Source organism: Eutrigla gurnardus (assembly GCF_963514095.1).
Source record: "Eutrigla gurnardus genome assembly, chromosome: 12".
Taxonomy (NCBI): Eukaryota; Metazoa; Chordata; class Actinopteri; order Perciformes; family Triglidae; genus Eutrigla; species Eutrigla gurnardus.
In genome coordinates, this window is record NC_139926.1 from 14764217 (window position 1) to 14788981 (window position 24765).

Genomic DNA, 24765 nt, shown 5'->3' on the forward strand with positions numbered 1-24765 from the left:
ATCTTCATTCCACAAAAGTGAATAAAATGGTCCGATGGAGCAGAAAAGTATCTCACTGACTCCCCTAAAACTGTCCTTGGGGTGGGCTAAGTTCCTCCCTCAAGGTATAAAACCCTAATTAATGTTAATGTCTGTTGTTGTCTTTTACAACATATCAGTGGTATGGTCCAAAATAGTAATTCAATAATACTGTATCTCAATGAGCTTTCTAAAACAAAACACATCAAACAGAAGTGAATAAAAGCAGATAACAAGGTCACTCATTGAAGGCTCAAATAGTAATATATTATTAGAGAAATAGAGTATAACACTCACTATTCAACCAGTAACAGTACTGGTTTAGTAATATTATTTGTACTGATACAATTATTACTATTTCCATTTATTTGTTACATTTTGTTTTACAAAGCTAGGAGTTCTGTTCATGCCAAGCCTGACTGTACATAATACTGCTTAATTCACTGGTATGGGATTGGTTTTGATATTGGCCGATACCTATACCCCAAGTGTCTGTATGGGTACTGGGACCGAAAAGGCTGGATAGGTGGGTCAAGTGACTTGACAATAGCAATTTAAATGCCTAATACTAATACGAATCAGAATTTTTATTTTACAGTCAGCTTATTTAGGTTAGCTTAGAACAGCTGACATGGCTTTGTCTGAAGGTAACAAAATCTGACAACCAGAACCATACAAAACCCAAAGTCTTAGATCTGTGTGAAAACGAATGGCAACTTTACGTATGCTTATTTGCAGGGCTATTTCTCAGCCTGAAGCAGTGACTTCCTGCGATCTTGTTGCCAATGCAAGGTTGCTAGGCAAGTACCAGTGTCTCCACAGGTGTGTTCAGGGAAAAAGCAAATCAAATGTTGCCTTGTTTCATCTGCACACATTTGAGGACTAGAGCAAAAAAGCCAACGGAGGCTTCCAAGTGTACAAACAGAAGCTGTAAGCTTGTTAGACGTACCAACCACCAGGATTGTGTCTGTGTCTGTTTCCTTCCAGTCTGTCTCCTTTTATCTCTTGTCTCTGTTTGTCCATGAAGCAGATTCAGAACGCCACAGGATGTGCACAAATGGAACATTCTTAATTCAAGCAGCAACTTGAGCGGATGTGTCTCATGCTTACTTGTTTTCTTTTTCATTGACTTTGTATGCCAATGCACCGCTCCTGAAATGAACTCAACAGTCTGTCTGAACAGAAGGTATACTATCATTGTGCCTGGCCAAGAAGTAGTTCAATATTGCTCAACGACTGCTAGCTGTAGCTTTATCATTACCATACAGATATGAGAACGGTCACATGTCCAGCAACATAGTATAGACACAGGACAGTGTGAGGCTGAAATATGTCAAATGTAGTGTACTACTTTTAGTAATGTAGACATACTAAAGTTTATTTCCTTCAATTTTTTGGGAATTGAAGGTGTAAATGACATGTCACAAAGCGACGACAGGATTTACCTTTCCTCCATCAGCATTGTATTCCTTCTCATTAACATCCAGCAGGCGAGCCAGACCAAAGTCAGTGATCTTGATGTGGTTGGGAGATTTTACCAGGACATTCCGGGCTGCCAGATCCCTGTGGACCAGCCTACGCTCCTCCAGATACATCATCCCCTGCAAGACACACACAGACACAAACATGCAGAAATTATTTTCTATTGCGTTAATTTACATAAAATACACCTATCTGCAGGCATAAGAGTGTGCTCGTCCACAGTAACAAACACATGCAAGTGTGGCTCCCGTTCACCATCACCATTGGTCTTCATCATCATCATCATCACGACCAACATAAAGATCCCATTAGAATATCTATAATTATTTGTGTCATCACCATTACCACCGCATTGTTATTTCTATGGTAATAATTGCCATCCATCAACAACTAGACTGTGGAAAAGCCCTCTTTATTGCCAAATGGTTGGCGATGCAATAACGGCAGCATCCATAAGCATCAACCCAGAGGCAGCTTTTCAATTAGAAACAGGACCCATAAGAGTGAGGCACATTTGAGTAAAACATTTAATTCAATACATTTACTGAATAATTAGAGACCACCTCTTTGCACTGTCTTCCTGTCTATACCTTAATGGATACTGATGATCTGCCTCAAACAAAGGCAAATACATTAGTCTTACATTATTCGGTGTTTGGCCAAAGGTTTCCATTTGATAAAACTACACTACTAATTTCTAGGGAATTTTCAGGAGAGAGTGTAGTGCCCCGTGTATGTATGTATGTATACATATACTGTGTATATATTGGCCAATAAGAGTGGTTGGTGATAGTCCTTTCTCGGGAAATGTTCAAATAAAAATGGTATATTGACCAATTTTAAAAAGTGTACTCCGTTTGCAGCATCAATCTAAAAGACTGCCAGCCTTGTGTCAGCAAATAGTAAAGTTCAGTCTGACATAAAAAATTATGTCCTCAAGCTACAAAAGAACAGCTCTGTAAAGTTGTGTAAAAGCTGTTCAGTCGCTGCATCTTGCACTGCACATCTAGAGTCTACACTGCTTATTGTGCAACACAGAGAGAGTGGTTCTGAAAAGAAAGAGAGATGGAACCTAAAGGGAAAGGGAGATGAGGGCGAAAACAAAACGTTCCAACTTTCAATTTGAACGAGCAATAACAGAAGCCACTTTGTTTGAAGTGGCGAGAGCACAGAAAAACAAGGCCTTATTTGAAACTATAACAAATTGGATTCAGCTGGAGTGGCCAGAATGAGAGGAGGAGTGGATGGAGGAGGAGAGAGGAGGAGGGGTCGGGATAGGTGGGGTCGAGTGGCGACAGGCGAAGAGGTGAGATTACATTGGTAAGGCTATAATCACACTGCCTCATTTGGCTCCATCCCAGGAGAGAACATGTGGTTTCAGCACGCACCTGCATATTTACACACAAACCCACACATACCTGCAGACATGCAACTCACATGGAAATACACCTGCATGCGTTTGTGTGTGTGTGTGTGGGGGGGGAGGCAGAAAAAGAGAAAAGAGCATCCATATTGAGCTGGTAGAGAAGTTTTAAAGAGGCAAAACAGGGAAGTGCAGACATTACACAACCTATATGATATGAAATGTAGGGATTGGCTCATATCCTCCCTGGTGATTCTTCAATTCATCCCCAAGAATGAAATCCACACTCCTATTATAATCACGTGGTGCATCTTGTGGGCTTGACTTGGCCTCCCAAACGTTTAGACATGATGCATTCAAGATATTTGATAAGTTCCAGCCTGATAATCAGCATCAATTGCCATTTCATTTCACTTCATTATGCAGTCTGACATCATACTTGAGATGCCTGTCTGATTGGATGGACAGGTTGTGCAATGCCACAGGCCATTGTATGATTTTTCTGCCAGCTTGAGGAATTTGTATGTATGGCAGCACACACCAATGTCTATGTGCTATCCAATTTCTATTCAGCAAATTGCCCACCGACTGCTCAACTCCATGGATTCACAACACCTGCTGTGAGTGCCTCAGCACAGATGATCATTTCCGATGATTTGCTGAGATCATCATCGAGGTCCTCAGCCCAGCCACCATTGGGGTCTCAGAGTACCTGTTATCTCAGAATCAGAATTTCTGAAGGTGTCTGATGGTTATTCACATTCTGGGACTGGACAACATGGGTGCCGACCACATGTTGAGAGGTGAAGCCCTACCAGATGAGTGGAAGCTTTACCACAAGTAAATGAAGCAGATTTGGACCAGGTTTGGGAAAATAGAAGGGGATCTGCAGAAATGACAGAAATGATGGCGACCCTGCACCAGATCATCCCCAGGCTTGGCTCCTGGGAGGAGCAGCATTGCACTGTCTGTGCAGCTTGTGCAGACCATGCAGGTGGCAAGGGGCCCAGTGATGTTGGAAGGAAAGGAGTCTAAATCCCTGATCCTGTGCAGTTTGGTCTACTGGTTCTCATGTCACCATGTTCCTTGATAAACCAGGGAATGTGGTGTGTAGGCTGTACCGCCTATGTTTCATGGGTTCAGGAAACACAAGGAAGTGCAACGCCCCCTCACACTGAGCATCCAGTACAATGGTCATTGGCTACAGTTTATGTTTGCATGTAGGAATATTATTACAGGCCCCAAAGCTCAATAAGCTCTTGTGTGCCAAATGCTAGTTCAGCTGCTAACCATTGTTGCCAACTTGGAAATATGTTATACTGATACTAGATTTATGAACTCCTGGCAGCTTTATTTTAGTGACTAATACAAAGTATATTCTCCAACAACAATGAGTGGGTGTTGAAAGCATTAGGTGACAAATGTAAAGTTTGAATTTTTCCTACTTACATGTCTAACCCAAAGAGGACTGATGGCGTCACCATTCATAATTTGGAGCTAGCAAATTCATGTCAAAATTAGTAAATGACCTCGCCTGCTGACATGGAAAGATTTTTTTTAGCAGCCCATATGTACCATCCCCACCCAACAAAACTACTTGGTTAGGTTACTTGGCGTTAGTGAATTATGTTTGTTATAAAAAAGAATGTCAAAATAAGTAAACATCGTCTTTTAAAAAAAATGTTTTTACACGGGACACTAACAGCAGTCTCCCGAGTGAAAGTCCAAGAGTCCCCAACCACCGACCAATGCAGACTTTGTCGCTCTTAATACTACGTCACCAGACTTCTTCCTGTGCTCCAGTCAGAAATATTACAGCCACTAGAGGCCGGAATTGTCTTTATTCACATCAAAGATCACCCATGAGAATACACAATAACAGCCTTCTGAACCTACTAGTAAGTGTAGCGGGCCCCTTCTCAACCACAGCTATAACTGCTGATGATGCCCATTCAATTGGCTGATAATATTCAAAGCAGGTGATCTCCTTGGATAATAGCTGATACCAATGTTGCTGGCACTAACAATAATGCTGTGTGTGCTGCAGTGTGACCTTCTGTCTATAAATTAGGGAGAATACATGTTGGGTGAGTGAGGATGCTGATCACCATCAAAACACACTGACTGATAATGTGTGATTTTCATAATTCTCTTGGTTTTTCCTGCTCTTCAGTGTTTTGTCAGCTTCCTACAGGAAAAGTAGCACCGCTATGATAAAGGTTGGGATCTGAGTCCATTACGTACAGCTCCCAAATCATCAAAGTCCATGTGGGTGTGTGTATGTCACGGTATACACTGCCAGTTTTCTGACAGATTCTTATTTGTACATAAATCTTGCCCAGTAATCTCCTCAATTTTCGAGACAATTAAGCAGAGGAGGGAGAATGGATGGCTTGGCAACCCCTGAATTTTAATTTGCCAGCACAATGAGATTGAGAGGGGGAGGTGATGGAAGTGTGCAGAGTGGGAAGTGGCTGCAGACGTGCGTGAGGAACAAACTTTCTTTTCTTTTTCTACTCGGTTGCTCTCATTTACTGCCCTCCCATGTGGACATGATGAGAACAACTCACTGCCAGAGGTTTGTAATTGCAGCAAACCTCCACACGACAGGGAAATGGACGTTGTGGAAGCTGCATTTCAGGTAAGTCTGCCACCAGAGAAAATCCACAGGCTTCAGACAGGCTTTCCAATCAGCAGGGATCAGGCCCATGCTCTAAACCTTGCACATGAGGGTTTTACATATAAAGCAAGCCAAGAAAACAAATGTTCACAATCACAGAAAAATATTATTCCTCCTTTCTGTTTTTTGCATGCTGGAAGAGACTAATGTTCACACCATGCTTGTATTTTTAACTACTCTCACATTCCACTAGATAGTGCAGTTTTGCATCTATCTGTGAAAAAAAAGGCTTTCTGCCATCTTTGCTATCCATCATATAGGCTATTATCACTGCAGTGAGTGCAGGTATCGCTCACTTCTGCTTGATTTACTGTGCGTTCGCTAAACGTAAAGAATACGAGCAGTTATTCTTGAGTGTTAAAAGTGGTGAAGGAAATCTCGCTGATACAAAAAGAAGGGGAGGTTAAAAGGGCCTAAGCAGTAGTAAAGGTCTGTATGCCAGAAGCTTTAATGTTCTCTCACCAGTCAGGAGAATTACAGCTCGCCCAGAACAAATTCTGACCTCCCGGTTATTTATGCTCATTTCAAAGAGTCATGCACACAAAATGGGATTGTCCTTAAATGTGTTTTGTGAAGACAGGTTGAGGGGTGGTGGCAACGGGCTGGAGATTAAATCAACAGGAGAATAGCCAGGAGAGACGCTGGCCATTTTTCACCGACTGGCACTTCCCACTGTTGTTATTCTGGCAAGACAGATACACACACAGTCCCACACAGAGGAAGCTGTCAACACACACAGGCAGCTCACACACACACGCACGCACACAGGAATCTATAATCAAGTGATTCATCCTCATTCAATTTTATTCACGAGGAAACACTTGCGATTGAACATCCCACAGAGGCTCTTTAAACCTCTTGGGAGTCGTCTTTCTTCGTGACGCCAGGTTCACACTTGAGCAAAGTACTGCGACCTGGTTGTTCACACCAAAAGCACGTTTCTCCATGCCAGTCTACACGTGATTATGCTCCTTTCCCGTTTTCTGTCTTTCTCTGCTTCACCAGACTCTGTCTAATACAGTTTATGGATGGATTCTGAAATGTGATGATGTGGGAGGGAAATCGACCAAATTGAAACTCTTGGAGAAGAACAGGGAGAGAGGGGAGGAAAGTCAAAGGTGCGGGATGTATCATTCATACACATAATTTGTATAGATTATCAGTGTGTTTTCCTGCTAGATTCACTTGCCTTGCCGACAAAATAGACCAGACGCCGAAATTATCGCTGACGCAAACAAGCCTGGCCTCTGTGGCGTAGCGTGTCCTTTGTGGAATGTCCAGTTGGTTTACATAGTCATTAAAAAGGATGTAGGCAGCACTTTTCCAGAGATCTTGTCGCTTGAATGTCCAGAGTGAACCTGGCTTGCTGGCATTGAAATTACCTCCTTTACTGTGGATTTGTGCCCATAATGACACAAGATGACTTAATTCTTGGAGCTCACATCATGTCATCAAAGCTTAAATGTTAAGCAGGTTATTTAGAAAAAACACTGAAATTTTGACTTTGAATGCAAAAAACGTCCCGCCCCCTTCGTTCAGACCTCTGTTCAAGGCCGCTCCTCCGAGATAGGCAGAGATTGACAGGCAGGCAGGCCGACCAATTATTTTCACTAGCCTGACTTTTTTGTTTGGACGTGGTTTTTACAGTCCTGCCAAGGCCAAAGATGATATTTAAATGTTTTTTAATGTCAGAGCATTTAATTTATTCATTGCTATCGGTATGTAACGAGGATTTCAAGTAATATAGCAATGTATTTGAACCGAATGACCTACTCAACCTTTAAGTCATTTATTACTATTATCACCTTAACTTTGACATTTTTTCATGTACTCTTATCAAACAATATATGAAAAAAATTGTGTGGCGAAGTGTGTGGTGAGGTGTGTGGCAGCGACATCATGTAATTGGTTTATTTATGACAGACATGTCAGACATTTGATTAGATTTGATATGACGATTTTGTGTAATTTATTTTCATTCTTTGGAAACATTAAGGTGTCTTTTAACTGTCAATATCGCAGCTACAATTTTATATATAATTTTAGGTTTATATATTAGAAAACTTTTCTAAAAGCAAAGAAATTCACAGGATGCTGCGGTGGAGCTTGGCCCTTGCATGGTGTGGCTCAAGAAACTACAAGAGCCCCCTCAGCCACACCTGCAATTAAGGTCCGGAAGCAATATACTATTATAATAAGTTGATTACCAGAATCTAATATGATTTTTACTTTGTATGTCAGTTGTTGTGAGGTACTGCACATCTGCTTTTCAGGTGCACAATAGCAGACTCTACAAAATTGTAGTTACTCTGAATGAGAATAATTTTATTCTGAACAGTCAAAGAGCCCATGACTCATCTGTGCTGATTATCTCCTCATAGTATAGCCTGTTTGTCTCGGCGTAACTGGGATGCCAGTATCTCTGGAGGGCACAGGATGTTTGGCGAGTGTCTATTTTTGCGTTTTTTATATTATGAATAACGGTGCCGTCTTATTGGAGGTTTGTAACACCGGTGCAGCATCTGCTTGACGTAGTGCATGTTTAATGTATGGGTTTTGGATATAAAAAGATCACAGTGGGCATGGGAGATGTGAATCACTGTTTAAGGAATGAGGTGAAACGAATGTTTCTGGAGGGTGGAGGAGTGGGGGGTGGTGGTGGTGGTGGTGGTGATGATAACACAATACTGATGAAAGCGGTAGACTTTCATTTTGTTTTGAGCTCCCCGTGTCAGAATTAATTTAGGAAATGACATTAGGGGGCAGCTTGAATATGAACAATTTGTCTGTGCTCAGACTGTGTTAGCGGTGTGTGAGGGGACCCCTTGTCTATATACATTTATTCCTTCTGATGAATGCGTAATACAGAAAACACTGGCGTACCTAAAGTGGAGAGGAGGGTTTGTCCCTCTGATATGAACAGACACACTGATGGAAGTGACACAGTATGCAATCACCAATTTCAATTAATAATTAGATGGCAAACAATGTGTGTGTGCGTCAACTGTTTGTGCGAGAGTATTTTTTACTCAACATGTTCGTATGGCCATCAGACAGTTATACTTACAGTTTGCAGAATATTATGGCCTTGCAAAAGCACACAACGTACAGGGTCAGAAGACCTTGCGATTACTTGAAGCTTCGCAGGCTGCAGCAGCTGTGAGATGTATTTTCGTGTGAAATGGCAGAGCTTTTATTCAGATATGCAATACATCGTTATATGACACATAAATGTTCATTGCCATTAAATGGTACAGATTTTTTAAAAAGGATAAACAAATAGGGATCCCTTGTCAAAACGTGCCTGCAACATTCAAAATGTTTTTTTCTTAAAGTTGAGCTGAAATTGGCATTTCAAGCATAGCTCGCTTCCTAACGTGACGTATGTCAGAAACAGTATACAGGCAGGACAAAATGTTGGCTGGAATTTGATTTGATCACTAAAAGGTTAGCTCACAATATTGTGTAGCTCTGCGAAGAGTTGCAGATTGATTGATTGATGGATGGTTGGATATCATGATGTAATGGTTGAAATTGGTTGGTACTAGCACACGTCACATTTTGCTTTCAAAGGAAGAAAAATATATTAGATTTAGATATAGAGATGCAAGACATTGATTATTTTGTATATATATAGGTGCACAATATGATTGCGGATGTGACATTTAAAACGGCTTTTTTAACACACACACACACACACACACACACACACACACACACACACACACACACACTGTCTTTCTTTCTGAGTACACACAAACTGACACAATGCATTCCACTTTACCCTAACATTAACCATCACAAATAAATGCCTAACCCCAACTCTTAGATAAACCGAAAACTAATTCTAACATGAACCTTAAAGTCAAGTCCCAACCCTAAAACAGGCATTTAGAAGAAGTGAGCACTGGACAAAATATCCTCACTTTCCAAAAATGTTCTCACACTGAAGGCCTAAAACTAAGGACACATAGGACAAATAGTCGTAACAAAGACAGATGTACAAGTAAACACACACACACACACACACACACACACACACACACACACACACACACACACACACACACACACACACACACACACACACACACACACACACACACACACACACACACACACACACCATTAGTGCACCGCAATCTTAAATTGTTCGTAAAGCATTTGCGGATGCCTCGGAGGCAGCAAGCTGGCCCGAATGGTCTTGCAGAATTAAATCTCTCTTCCCTCTCTATCGCTGCTATCTCTGGTTCAGCATTAATAAAAGGGGTTAAAGTAGCAATTAAAATACCAGTTGAAATAAAATCATGGTCTGTACTCACCCAGTGACCTATGAATTTTCTGACATGTGCTCTGATAGAAGCAGGGCTGTACTGTATGTAGTAATACAGTTTTTCTTTTTATAGCTAAACGACAGCGGGCACAACTCCAGCTACATGTGCAAAACTCTAACCACAGTTTGCATCACCAACAGTCACCTAAGCTAGTTCACATCAGCTGCTAAACCGACTCAGTGCAGCGAACACTGTGAACAATCATCATGACGACAACACACACTGTCACAGTGAACAGATCAAACACCAACATAGAAGTTAGACACAATCTTTACAGTTTTAATCATTTGAGTGACTTCACACAAAGCAATATTTTCTTTAAAGAAAAATGAAATGAAACAAATAAATTCACCCAAGGAGAAGATCGGAGACATAAGTAAAGTCGACGTATGACTTTAATCTTGTACAAGAGGAGCAGTTACAGTGCAACAACGTGTGAGGATGCTACAGAGGAAGTGCTCAAATCATTGTTGTGACTTGAGTCTTTTAAAGGCACAGGAGATAACGCGTCATTGAAAACGTAATACAAGACATCATGTGCACAGGGCCCCTGATAACGGTTAGCTGTTCTGCAGGATAGCTTTAGGCCCTGTTTAGGTCATCAGTGGAAATACTAAAGTCATTAAAACACTAAAATCATGTGGTTATACAAAATTCTTATAACAATTATATATATTATTTTGTCGGTAGTCATTTACTAATGTTGACAACAACCACGTCAACAATAGCATTTTCCTGCACATCTTAACATATCCTTCCTCTTTTTGGGCCTTTGGGTCCTTTTGTAAACATATATTGAGTTTGGGTTGTACCCTCAACCTTTTGGGTTGTATTACTGTGGCTATTAACCACTGTGTAATATTAAAATAAATAGCAGAATTGATACTTAGCTCAGGGCTAAACTACTTGTTTTTGTCCATCCCTCCTCTAAACTTGTAGTTAAAAGATCAGTGTTGAAAAAACCTGGTGTGTGTGCAAATATATTCCTCTTTGTTGGAATTTGTTCTGCAGTCAGGTCAGGCATCAGGTCCACCAACAGGGACAATTCAGCTTGACTGAGCTATGCCTGACAAATATTTAATTCCCTTTCATTTGTATTTGCTCTGTAAGTAAATTTACTTCAGAGCAAAGTTCAGTTGCAATTGCCAATTGCAGAGGGTAACAAGATCATCATTTAGCAAGATATGAAGTGCTTGAATTCATGATGTTGGTATTCTACATGGGAGGTGGAGACAGGATTCTGAGGGAGAAGGGGAGTCGTGTTTTCGCTTAAGAGATGTCAAGCAGCTATCACTCTAAATGGGATTCAACCTCTTCCCTGTAACTGTCACTGTGGCAGCTGAGCAGGGAATGACCCCGCTTGGCCACGGCTGTTGATTTTTAAGTTAACAATCCTGCTGTCGTAGAATTCATCTTGTCTGCTTCCAGTTGAATAATCAAGTTAAATTTTAATCCGAGTTCAGCTCATGAATTTGATTAGATGCTTCGGGATCTGTACTTCTACTTGTGTAAGAAATAGAATGGGTAATAAAAAATCATGAGATTTGGGGGACTGAGGGAGCAACAAAGAACAAATCACATTAACAATCCACAAAAAAACATAATCTCTCTTTTGGGTTATAAAAAGTATTGTATCCAAACAAACAATTACTTTGCCAGTAAAACACACATTATCTCAAACCTTATTAGGCCGTTTAGGCACATCTTTTATGGACTGATGCATTTTGAGCTTTGAAGAGAGAATATTTCTTCTGTATTGCACATTAAGTATTCAAATTTTGTTTTGAATACGTAGAACTAATTAAACTATTTCTTCCATCTACTTTCTCACAGCAAAACGAAACCTGAGCCAATAAACAAAAGGAAAATATCCATAGACCTTTCGCTTGAAGGTAAACTAAGAGTTAAGCTCATATTTTTGAATCCCATCTTCCAGCTGGCTCTTATGAATGAATGTATGAAGAGAATCCTTTGACCTCACCACCCACATAAGGAAGGACAGAGAGAAATGCTCAGGCAGAGAGAGAAATGGCACAGCAATACAAATAAAGCACATCTATCTACAGCTGTTGAGAATCTTATGCACAATGTCGATTTCGTGATTTCCTAAATCACAAATATTGGCTTCAACACAAAGGATTGACCATATCTAAGAAATGTAATGGTCCTAATTTTAATCCGTGCGGATAACTTGTGTAGACATGACTGGAAATGTAAAAAAAAATAGAAACTGAAGGTTGTACAGTATGAATACATTAAACAGCAAATATGCAAGCACTCCAGATGTTTCATATCTTATATTGCCATACGTTTGGCTTCAAGAGAATTACAAAGCTGTTTAGACTATTTCCCCTGACTGAGAGGGGGGGATAATAGAATTGCTAGCAAACTGTCTGTATGCTGAACGGACAGACAGATTATAAATGTTTCAGCTGACATTAAGATAAACAGATTAATAAAAAAATGTATGAGCAAAATTCTCACAGAATTGGTTTTATGATTTTAAAAAAGAGAATGTCAAGAAAGATACCTTAAAGTTGGGACATTTCTTAATTTTACGGTCTCTTTCCTTGACCTTGGGGATAGATTTACACTATGGAAGTGTGCAGTTATGTATGTGTGTACAGTATGTATGATGTATAAGGAAGAGATAAATAGACTTTTGCAAAGGGATGTCAGCATATCGTCAACATCTATGGTCCGATGGGGTCGACAGGGCTTAGGTGGGGTTGGGAGAATGGTAGAATGTGCAGAGTAACACATTTAAGACCAACAACGAAAGCACACATCGCAAAAAAAAGACCAGGTGTACATATGGTAAGAAATACAAACACTCAGCAGAAACATCAATCTTTCTCAGTGTGAATTGAATCGTCTCACAATGGGAGGTCAAAATGAAAGACTAAGCAGGAAAGGGCTTGTTTCAGCAACTCATTCTTTGTTTTCCTGTCGCTGTCTCTGAAGGGGCATCGGTTCATTCAATGTAAGTGAAGTTCCTGCATCCAAATAACCTCACGGGTCATTTTTACTTTCATATGATGAAAGGGATGCAGGCTAGAACAGATAATTCATTCAGCTGAAGTTGATGTGTCGCAACAGACAGAGGAACAGCGCGTCAACTAGAAAGAAATTTCCCTCAGTCTCAATTGGGGATTTGGTTTTCATGGCAATGCAAAAAAAATTATTAATTCAAATCATATTTATGTAGGTATCAGTTACCTAAGGTGAAACTTTGCTATAGTTTACCTGCGTGCTATAACACGGATATTGTAGTCCTAGTTCTATAAGCAGAGGTGGAGCCAACTCTATGGGTAATAATCCAAATCATGAGCACACGATTTCCAATCAGGACGTGCCTACCCAAATACTGTATGTGCGAAGCCCACAATATATAAGACAACACATAGGGGAGAGTTTCTTCTTGCCTGCCGATAGGCTTGGGAGATGCACACACAAAGCCTTGATGATGAGGTCTGAGATAAAGGATGACCCTCATGCCTTGATCACACAGCAGCTGAAGCACCATGTCCACACCACGGCTGAAAGTTGCAGGGGGCATAGCCCAATTACTGTTCTCGTAGGCTATTCTCGGGAAGGTGCATGCAAGAATATCCTGTGTTTCAAAGCCAACTCAATCTGAGAGTATCCACTTTGAAGTCAGTGTTGGTGAACCAATTGTTATTTAACATACAGGACTTCTTGCAGGAAAAGCACCATTTTTAGATTGCAAAGCTCCAACACGGGTCTGACATCTACTGTCTTCTGGGGAACCATGGTGCCATGAGTAGAGACACCAGTTTCCTGCCTATTTCTTTAACAGGTCCCGGATCTCTGCTTAGATAGATTTACCTCCTTGACACCCATGAGTTGAGGAGAAACGCTGTGGAGTTGGAGAAAATAACACAGTCTCAGATTCCTGTCCATTCCATTTAAACCCAGTCGCCACTTTGTAAAACTGTAAAACTGCGTTAGAGGACAAGCAAACAGCTGTGGGGCGGCAATAACAAAGCTGTAATAGCCTGTCTCAGAGCGGCCAGACCTTCCATAAATGGAAGGCTGTCCCATGGGAGACTGACGTGGAAAAGTCTCGGAGATGAGGTCCCTGAACGCATCAGTGCTTGGCTGTCTTGAAAAAGCTGCAGCAAGAACAGACACGCGTGCACTCCCTCTTCCAAAGTTAAACTGCCATGATGTGTATTCAGTGTTGCCAGATCAGAATGCGAGTTTGCAGCCTAATCTCAATTTAAAACCTTCCCAAGTCAGTAAAGCACAAATTATAACCTTGCCAGAAACCTAAGTAAAACTGTAAAACCATTGCATGCACAATATAAACACATCATCAGCATACAAAGCTTCATATCTGCATCAAATAACCAAAGAATGTTAGATAAATAGGCTATCGTAACCCAGTCAGACTACCAAATACAGAAATTCCCATGTCAATGTCGATGACGACATCAATGTAATAGAGCCTATGTTCTCCTTGATGATTGAGCAAAGCTCATGTCAAAATGTTTTCTAAAATTAACTGAGTCAATGATATGAGCGAGAGGGCACAATTTTGTATGTTTTATGTTTTCATCACATAATAACAGCTTCTATGGTAATACTGTTTTCATTATATTTTCAAAACCAAACCAAAGACGAACACTGCATGTATTTCTTTCAGAGAATACAGCCAGACATCCCACCGTTGATCCAGGGGATAATTTGCCTGCATTTATCTGTAATAACACAGCGACGGTGGCCACAACAGAGAGCAGAATGTGCTCTCTTGTATGTAAATTGTTTAGTCAACAGAACAGGATGAAACACAATCACAACACAAATTATCTATTAATAAAGTTGTTAATTAACAAGATCAATATGAAAACCCAAGAGAGATGGCGACCTTGGACTTTCGGGGGAAGCTGATGCAACAGCTGATGACTGTAGGCAGTGGCAGACGGTTGGCAGATCGAGTAAGGACTTCAATCTCCAGAAATCTCCAGCTCTGGCTCAATGTCATCACAGCAGAGCATCAAATCAAAGCATCGGAAGTAATCCCACAGCTACTGCTGTGAAATCCTGTGCAGTGTTTGGGAGGCCTGGAAGGCTGGTGGCTGCTGAACACCAATCTCTGCTTGGTCCAGACAAGACACTCGAAGGAGTATTGGCGATAAGCCTGAGATATTCAAAGTCCTCGAAGCAGGGTTCTTGAAGCGGCAACAAGGTTCTTGAAGCAACAAGGAAGTTCTTGAAGCACCGACAATGTTCTTAAAACGCTGACTCCCCAAGTGTGGTGTGCTGCCTTATATACTGTGGGGTTTGCGCATAATAAGGTAGGCTCCCTGATTGATCGGCTATCCATAATCAAATTTTGTGTCCAAACAGATGCTTGTGATTAAGAGTATTACCCATGGAGTCCAGTGTGAGTTAGAAAAATAACTTCCACACTGAAGTCCTAGGATGACAAAATACTATCACTTCGTCAAAGTGATACATTAAGAGACAAAGCTTTGAGATAATGCTTAGCCTGAATATTCAACTGATTGCAATTATAAACAGCACTTGATTTGCTCTACATTATAACGATAAAAGATTCCACAGATTGAACTTAGTTGAGCAATAAAGTTCGGAGACTAAACTTAATAAATGCCTTTAAATCCTGTATTTCTCTGTCTCTCACTTTGGTGTATCTCCTTTTATATCTCTAACACGTGTTTCAGTTCCAAAATGTTCCACCAAATAGCTATTTGTACTCCAGTCATGGCATCCGTCTGCTTATCTCGCTCTGTCTCCTAGATATCAGTTACGGGCCACGCTGCACAATCTTGCACAGTGGGTCATCACTGACCCACATAGAACCTTTCTATGAGACAGCGGGGACTGCCAATTCCTCTGGGCTACCCGCAAACAGACACACGGGTCAAATGCTTGATAACAATTCAAACCACATCACATTATTTTGGCTAAGGGACGGAAGCCTGACGGTACTGTAATGTACAGACAAAACAGAGAGTGACGGGTGAGGTGGAGTGAATACCAGGGACACAGATAGGTGTGACTTTGTGTGAATGTGTGACCCAGATTCAGTCTAGTTCCCTGTCAGTTTACAGCTACAGAGTCACTACTGCCACTCAGCCTGCATGCCGGTGGGCCAGGCCCCCACAGGCACCTTAGGGTTCAGGTGGCAGATTCATAACACATGCCAACAACATGACCTTGTCCTAGAAGGGCCCATTCAAGCCCAGTGATGGGGGCAACAGAGGCCAGTGGGGTGAGCAGGACTAGAGGAAGAATGAGACACCAGATGGATATGTTAATGTACTTGGCAATGGTGTCATTTGCTCCTCTCCCTCTGTCTTGCTCTTTCCTCTTGTTCAGTCTGACTCTGTCTCTCTTACTCTCATTGCCAATGAGTACACACAGCAGAAAAAATATCGCACTTAAAGTGCCATGAGGGAATATATGTCTGGTCAGCCTCTATCAGCAGCCAAAGAGCTACAGCCACATGATCCAGTTATTGGCATGGACCAACTTCATTTGTGTCCTCTTCAATTACAGTAGCCTGTAATTTGTAATCAATCACAGCATGTGAGCGTGGTACTGTTGTTTTCACTTGGTGTGAAAAAAAATACATGACAGTATATAAGCAATTAAATGAAGCAATTTGCAAATTAACTTTTTTTCCTGATGTAATTATGATATTATAGGCATCACATAAAACATATGGAAATGCATTCTTTTCTTGTTTTTGCAAGGTGTTAAAATCTCTTTTATCAAATGAGCTTGTTAATCAATTTGTTGTAATGCTATTATACAATGTGAAACAATTTGTTTGCATGGAATGAGAAAAATAATTAAAATAAGTGTGCAAAACGTACTTTATTTGCATGTTATAAGATGTGCATGTGTGTGTGCTAAAACACTTTAATGCAATGAGACCAGAGCTACTTGCAGATATGAACTATAACTGCTTAATTTATATAAAAACAAAATTGCTAAGTGCTATGCAATAGCAACTCCCAATGCTATGAAGTAAATAATCTTGATAAAATTGTCAGTGCAAAATTATTATACATTTATTGGCATCTGAATGTACATAAAATATGATGTGCATATTAATGCGGAATAAAGTATAAAGCATAAATACTAATTAACACAAACACACAATTGCTGCCACTTAAGTCAAATAAATGATGGAAAAAGCAAAAAGAATAATAGACACGCACACACAAACACACACACACACACACACACACACACACACACACACACACACACACACACACACACACACACACACACACACACACACACACACACACACACACACACACACACACACACACTAATCTTAAAGGTTCAAGGTACAAAAATACAAATATGCTGCTCACAAAATTGCCAAAAATATGGTACAGAAGCATTATTTCTTACCACATAAGGAAAATGACATGACATGACATTTCTTTACAAGAGGTAGGTTGACAGGCTTCATATATTTTCATTTTAGTAGCTAATGGGCAAAAACAAATTTTCCATTTTTAGTACAGCAGTTAAGTGGTATAATCTGCCCACACATCTGAAACCCAGGATTTCAATGATTCTATTTCAAATAGCTTCAAACAAATGGTTTTAACATTAAAATTGTTCTTACTTTTAATGATCAAGATAATGATGACATTGCTATTTATACATTGATTGTATTGCCTTGTTGTGTGTGGTTTTATATTGTGGCGTGTTAAGTGCTATACTAGAGGACCACAATGGTATAAACCCTCAGGCTTCATTGTGTTTTCATCATCAGTGATTTTATTACATATGCACTGACAGTATTCATGTGGGATTTTTTTAACCATCAAATAAATTAAATCAATCAATCAAACACAGGCACACACACAAATACACACACACAATATAGTGCGGCAGTGTCTACCAACCAATCGCAGGTAAGAGAACAAAGATATTCAAATTGGTGAACAGAAAAGCAGTTAGTAGAAAAGAACAATTGCATCTCTGATTTTGGCCAACGGAAAATATTTCAAAATGTCTCTCTTCTCTCCTCTCTTTCCTCTCCTGCCCTGTAGGCCATAATCTTTGTTTATTTGCTTATCATCAAATCACAAGTGAACCACGCTGACCTAACACTGTTTTTACAGACACTGCGTGGTATCTCTGTAGCTGCGATTGCCTGTACGAAAAAAATAAAAGTGTAAAAATAAAAAAATCACAAAGCATATCAGATTTAACACCACGGATTGTAAAACAAATGTAGATAAAGGTGAGGCTGCCTTTTGCACCTGCAAATATGGAGAAAAGTGGAAAAAAAGGAGGGGAAACCATAAAACACAAGGTTCAAATGTGACGTTGGGTTTGGTTAACCATTTAAGTGAAAGTTATTCTCAGCAGTTCAACAACACATTCAATTAAGTTAAGTATTTAAGCAAATTCCTGCCATCAATAGGCCAGTATGATAAATGGAACATTCCTTCCTGCTGGACCAACAGTATTACACAAATATGTCTTGCATTATGAGCAATATAAGACATTCATATTTAAGAAAAAAATATATCTTGAAAATGTATCAAAGCTTACTGCATTATTTCCTTAAATAAGATGTTGATCAAACCCATAGGGTATTCGTCGTGATTCGGAGAACTTGACATTTCTGGGATAAATAGTGTTCTGCCAGTAGAAGCATGATGTCACGTTCTGTCTGTCCTTAATTACATCATGACGTTGGGCAAACAAGGTTATGAGTCTGCAGCTGACAAAGGACGATGACTGGGAGAGACAGCGGCTATTAAGTTCGCGTTTATCCTCATTTCATCACCTTTCGGAGACGGGACAGTCTCGTATCCAGTGAGCCATCCGTCTGATTGTGTCTGAGTGTCGGCAGCCCTGTAGGCAGTCTGTTTGTGCTTTCCAGGGAGGAAGTGTGTGGAGATCGCCTCAGGTTGTTTGAGTGGGTGTGCTGAAACACACACTGCCGAGGCACCTCTCGAGTAAACATCAACCATGCTCAATTTGATCCGCAATGTTGCCCACAGGATCGCTCTAAAAGTGTGTACACTTCTTTATTTTTGAAAAAAGGGACACGGCTGGGGAACAATTCAGCCTGGTCTTTGTTTTTCATGTGTTACAAATCAGTGTCTAATCAAGGAAGTCTGCATATAGAGGATGGATGGATGGATCAAACAAACACAGGATTTTCACACAGTTGAACCAAAACGTCTATGTCTAAACTAAGGTAGCAAAAGTATTTTGAGCCAAACCATGTTGCTTAACCTAACCAAGTAGTTGTGTTGCCTAAACATAAACAAGTGGTTTTGTTGCGTTCTTGTTCCAGTTTACAATGATAACCACGTACTTCAAACTACAAGCGCAATCAGGGATAAAATGTTTCCCTCGAAACACAATAGTGAATGCAGTTTAAAGTCCCAGGTGGCAAGTCCGGCGGATGGAGGGCACTCTGTCAGATTTTGAATGTTTACAACTCTCACGCTCCTCCCCCACGACCACTGAGCTCCTTCCCCTCGACTTTGTGTTCTTTGAAATCCCTTAGATCACGCCACCTTTTAAACGCGGGTCCGATGTTGACTCTGGTTTTATCACGGGCACCGTCGCAATCTTTCTTTTTTTCCTTCCTTTCCACCGGTGTTTTCTTTTCCTTGGTTGTTTTGGACCTCCTCGTTTCGGTTTTTAACCGAGGAATTGGAAGCTTGTTGCTACTTTCCTCCGTCTCCCCCTGTGATAGTGGTACGACCCGAGGGAAGAGGGGCTCTGTGTGCACGAACACAGCTTTGCGTGCTGATTGGACAGGATGACCCCAGGCTTTGTTGATATTTTGCAAAAGAAACAACAGGCTCTACGTGCACGTAAAGGCGCACTTTTTTTTCTAAAACCGGATGATTTATGTTGTTCTATCGGAGCATAGTGTCGGCTTCAGTGAATATGATCAAAAAAATGTTGCCGACTGGGACTTTAATAATATAGAATGTAATTTTGTAGGTAAATAGGACTGAGCTCTAATGTAAATGGTTGATACTAGCAATGACATGGCAAAACATGCTAAAAAAACAGATGAATCTGCGATTACTGTTGTTTTAGGCTACCAGAAAAGAAAGTCTTCCCGTGTAAATATGCAGAGCGTGAGCAATAGCAAACTGAAATTTTGAATAGAAAAAATAATTAATTATAGATTTTCTGAAAATAATAGATTTGGAAGCAGAATATTGTTTTGCTCTGGTACCAGAATGTGTGTTTGCACATATCTTTACACTAGTCTGCCTGTATGTTTGTGTGAAAAGATAAAAGGATGCTTTTCGAGGGAAGGCTGATTTAATCTTTCTTGCATGGTGTAAAAAAATATTTTATTCAAGCGTCTTTGTTAAACTTTTGAGCACAAAAGAGAACCCTGACTTTCGTTCTATTTCTTTTCAATAGATTTGTAGTTGTTTGGCCACAAACTGGAGGCCAAAATGTATTTTCTTTTTCACGATTGTAGCTTTCTATCTATTCTTATTGTTACACATACTTTGAGTTTGCCAATCTACAGCCAGATTTGGTCAGACCTGGGTACAGGAGTGGCCTTTGAGCCTTGTCAGCTACTCAGACAGCTTATGTCAGAAGAGAAAACAGCATGCAACAAGGCTTACAACTGCCCACCAATCAATAAATGCAATAGCTGCCAATTGCATCCATTAAACTATCCTCTTTCGGTTCTGAAGTAATGAACTGTAATAGAGGAATGATAATAATGATGATAGCCATAATTAGTGGGATAATAACAGGGCAATCACAGGGTGCTGTAATGGAAGACATTAGCTGTGATCTATGATTGATCTGTTGCGGGGCTGGCAGCCTGGCAATCGGCAGTTCCTGGGAGCGGGAGGGTGCAGAGAGTGTATCCAAGTGTTTTGACGTCATTTAAAGACGTTTACAAATATAATATTATTGTTAAGCACCATTTAATTATATAATTATTATTATTATTACAATTATTTCTATGTTTCATTAAAGGGCATTTCACCCAAATGACTTACTTAATATAGCTAGAACTGCAAATACTCTTGGTTTTATTTTATTTTAAGGCACCGCTACACCATGCTGATATGCTCATTGGGTCATCAATTGCAGGCATCATATGGCACGTTAGTTTTGTATTGCTCTCAAATGTATTACTTTATTTCTTTTTTATATCATTCAAGTTTTTTTGGTCAGTTTGTTCCAAATAAATTACAAAATGTCATCAGTAAAGATTCCTCATTGTCATTCCTTCCCCCACCCCTCTCTCGTCCAAGAGTGTTTACTCATTCTTAGTGTGCTTTTTCTCCCATAGTTCCAGTAAATAATACAATGAGTATCTCTCATCAATCTAAGAAGTGTGTGAGTATACTGTATGTATGTGCACATGAGCATCTGGAATTCATGGTGTGTATTGACACATCTCTGCAACTGTGGACTTCTCGTCTGCGTGCACACAGGCACTTTTCATTGTGTGTCTCCGTTTGTGTGTAGCCGTCGGTGAATGTGTGGCGAGCCTTGGAGAGCCTGAGGACTGAAAGCTGCTATCATCATTGCATGGCTTCCTCTTCGGAGCTCTGGGATGTGTCTCTGTGCATGCGGGAGCAAGAGTGTGAGTGTGTGAGGCCTTTACAGCCAAGCCCGGAATGCTGGAGGGAGTGCGAGACGTGTCTGAATGCGATGAGTTTTAACAAAGGCCATATTGTAACGGGGAGGATCCTGTCTCGGACATGATAACAGCCTCAACAATGCCAAACTCAGTGCCCTGATCAGGAAAAATGAGCAGGACAGGTTTTCTATAGTTTTGCTCTATTTGCTTAATTTCTCGGATGATACCGATGACACTCCAGAACAACCTTGAGCTGTGAAAATTCCACAGGGGATCTAAGGAGACTTTGAAAAGAACTGTGAGCTCTCAAAATATGCTGTTTTGGCTTTTCAGATGTGTTTGGATATGAATCTGCACAAGCAGGTTGCACAGGCACAGGGGTTCAGCACAGGGAAAGGGAAATTATAAACAACTTGGTTTCATAGTACCACATTATACAAAAGATAAGCAGACCTGTATTACCAAGAGGTGCAGCATGTAGATTACGTTCTTTATCATGGTGCTACAGTGTTTTTTAACCATTTGAATATAAATGAAACACAACTGTATACACCTCAAAAACGAATGCCAGTGACGTATCGCTATTAAATGGCAAGGTGGCATCAATGTTGAATACTGTATCTCTATAATAGAAACATATCTGCTCAATAATGGTAAGGATAAGCGAGCTCACAGCCACACACAAAAGACAAATCATCTCTAGTTTTGGCCTGCCATATTTATGTTGGAAATACCCCAATGGCAATTTAATCAATAACACACCATAGCAGTCAGCAATGTTTAGATGTTGTAACTTTTCCAAACTGCCCAAACTCTTCAGTACTAGAACACACTGTTGGTATCGATGCATGAATTTACAATTACAAAGTCTATTCCCATCAAATCACTTTAGATGGACAGTTTTCAAGAATGATCTCTTTTCAGATTTGCCAAATGCCCAGAAGAATTTGTGTAGTGCATGTTTTAGTCACAAATTTGAAATAGTTTGCTTATGCTTCTTGGTGGCATCATTGTAAAAAGAAGAGGAAGGGAAAATAGCAAAAAACCTTGCCCTTTGTATGAGTCAGACACCTCACTGAAAATAACAGATGATACATGTCCGTATGCACGACCGCGTATCTTGACCTGCGCTAAAGCAGCTACATCACAAGTCCACACCCGTTAAGGATTTTATTGCTTAGTGCAGTGAACCGGAATATGGAGAGGTCGAGATGATTAAAAGGTTTAATGGCATGTTGGTTGTACTTGACTTTGATCGCTTTTCTCCCCACGGTTACCCTCTCTCATCGTGGTAAGTGCATTATTTCAACAAAAGATTTCTGCTTAACTGAATTAATAATTTGTAAAATGTATTAAAACACTTGCTGATAAGTGTCCAGTAAAAAAAATGGTTCTAGCAGATACGAAAGTCATGGTCACGGGTTCAAGAGTATTTCAATTACAAAAACATGAAGTATTACAATGGCTAATGTCCTTGCACTACAGCCATGACATAGAAAATACACTGACATTAGGCTAATTATTGAAGTAATTACCATATCTTTCTATTTCCAATGATTTTGTCCTCCATAAACGTTTGACTGTGAATATGGACTGTATATTTCAAAGCATTGCCTAATGAACATGCACACTTTTTACAACATAGTAGAAAATCCTATTATACAAATTACGCATTTCAGACTTGCAGGGAACAAGGTTTGTGACTTATTGCAATTGAAATAAGGTCCTATGGTACTAGGGATAACATTGCGCCTCAACAATTGTTACTTTGACAAATTAAACCCATGTACAGTACTACCCATGATGTCGGGGCTTCATGTCTATTGCATGCTTTGTAAATTAATAAAACATGGTTTGCCATTCTTTTAACTAAGTTACAGTATAACCACCTGAATGATTCATTCAACATGAGGGCAAAATTGGTAGCTAATATACCATTAAATACAACATAAAATGTTTTCCCCATCTAGCACTAAGCTAAATAGAGAAAAATTAGTTCAATGTTCATATAGGCTTTATATGTTCTAATCACATGTGAGATGTCAGCATGGCACGTGTCTCTAGCAAAGGGCTGGACATTTCAACTGGACATCATTACACACACTAAAACACACAGACACACATTCATTCATTGATCTAACCAGAAATGCACAAACACACACACACACACGCAGGGTTTGAGTCAGTTCCAGAGAGGCTGGTGAGCAGGCATCTACAGTGGCAGGCGACTAATTGAAAGTGAAGTGGGTCCAAGCTGTCGCAGCAATGGTCTTCTGCCTGCATGCTGAACAAATGACAAGCTATCCACTAGCATTAGCACCAGCAGACTGAACACACACTCTGAAACTCTGAAGGCTGGAAAGTACCTACATATATTTTCATGTCCATGCCCAGGGGTTAAAACCCTTTCTGGTTATCATTTAACAATCAAATTAAATGGGTGAAAACGACCAAAAAAAAAGGTTCAGGGTTTTTTGTTACTTTACTGAAAACGGACAGACCAGGGGCCTCATTTATAAAACTGTGCATAGGATCCTTACTAAAAGTGTACGTACGCCCAAAAGCCAAAGTTTGCGTGCGCCAAAAAAAAATCAGATTTATAAAACTGTGCGCACGCAAGCTGTACGCAATGTTCCAATGAAATTGAGCAGCCTGTACTGTTTGTTGTATTGGTATTAACGAATTAATTAAGCAAGTCAGGGAAAAACTAATGTTAGCTGATACACGGTCAGATTGTCACAGGCCGAAATGTGAGTTGAACTTTGCAATGGTGCTACGGGTTTATTGTATTTCTGTATTGACCCCAAATGTTTCCCCTTCTATATTGACAAACTGAAATGTAAAAGCAGGCTTTTACGGGCCACAATTGCTGCTCGTTGCAGAAAAAGATGGAGAAAAAAAGAAGCGCACAGAAAGGTTTGCAAATATCTGAAACATGTGGCTTGATGCCACACTTAAATGCAGCCTTGTTCTTAACCTCATCACCACAATGATACTCTGCATAATCAATAACAATTACAACAGTGCAAAGCACTTCATTGTTTTTATAGTGTATGAACCTTTCTTCTGTGCCTTGGCAGTCTCTTGGCTGGAACCCATACTTTTTCAAATGTAATTTCAATAGGCCTATTGAGTGAGGCGCACTTCCACCGCCTCTAAGTGATACCAGAAGCCCAGGAAGGCTCGACGCACACACACGCATACAAAGTAACAGATCTCTGTTTGCAGAGATGTGGTATCTATTTCCTCTGGGAAATAAATATAAAATCAG

General features: G+C 40.2%; 1 protein-coding gene across 2 annotated transcripts in view; it reads right to left on the reverse strand.

Annotated features, from left to right (window-relative positions):
* erbb4b (erb-b2 receptor tyrosine kinase 4b) overlaps window positions 1-24765 on the reverse strand; it is a 285517-nt gene that overhangs the window by 17375 nt on the left and 243377 nt on the right. For both annotated transcript variants that reach the window (XM_084023790.1, XM_084023789.1), the window contains exon 21: window positions 1464-1619. In XM_084023790.1, the coding sequence (XP_083879916.1) occupies window positions 1464-1619 (156 nt within the window). The remainder of the gene's footprint in view (window positions 1-1463; window positions 1620-24765) is intronic.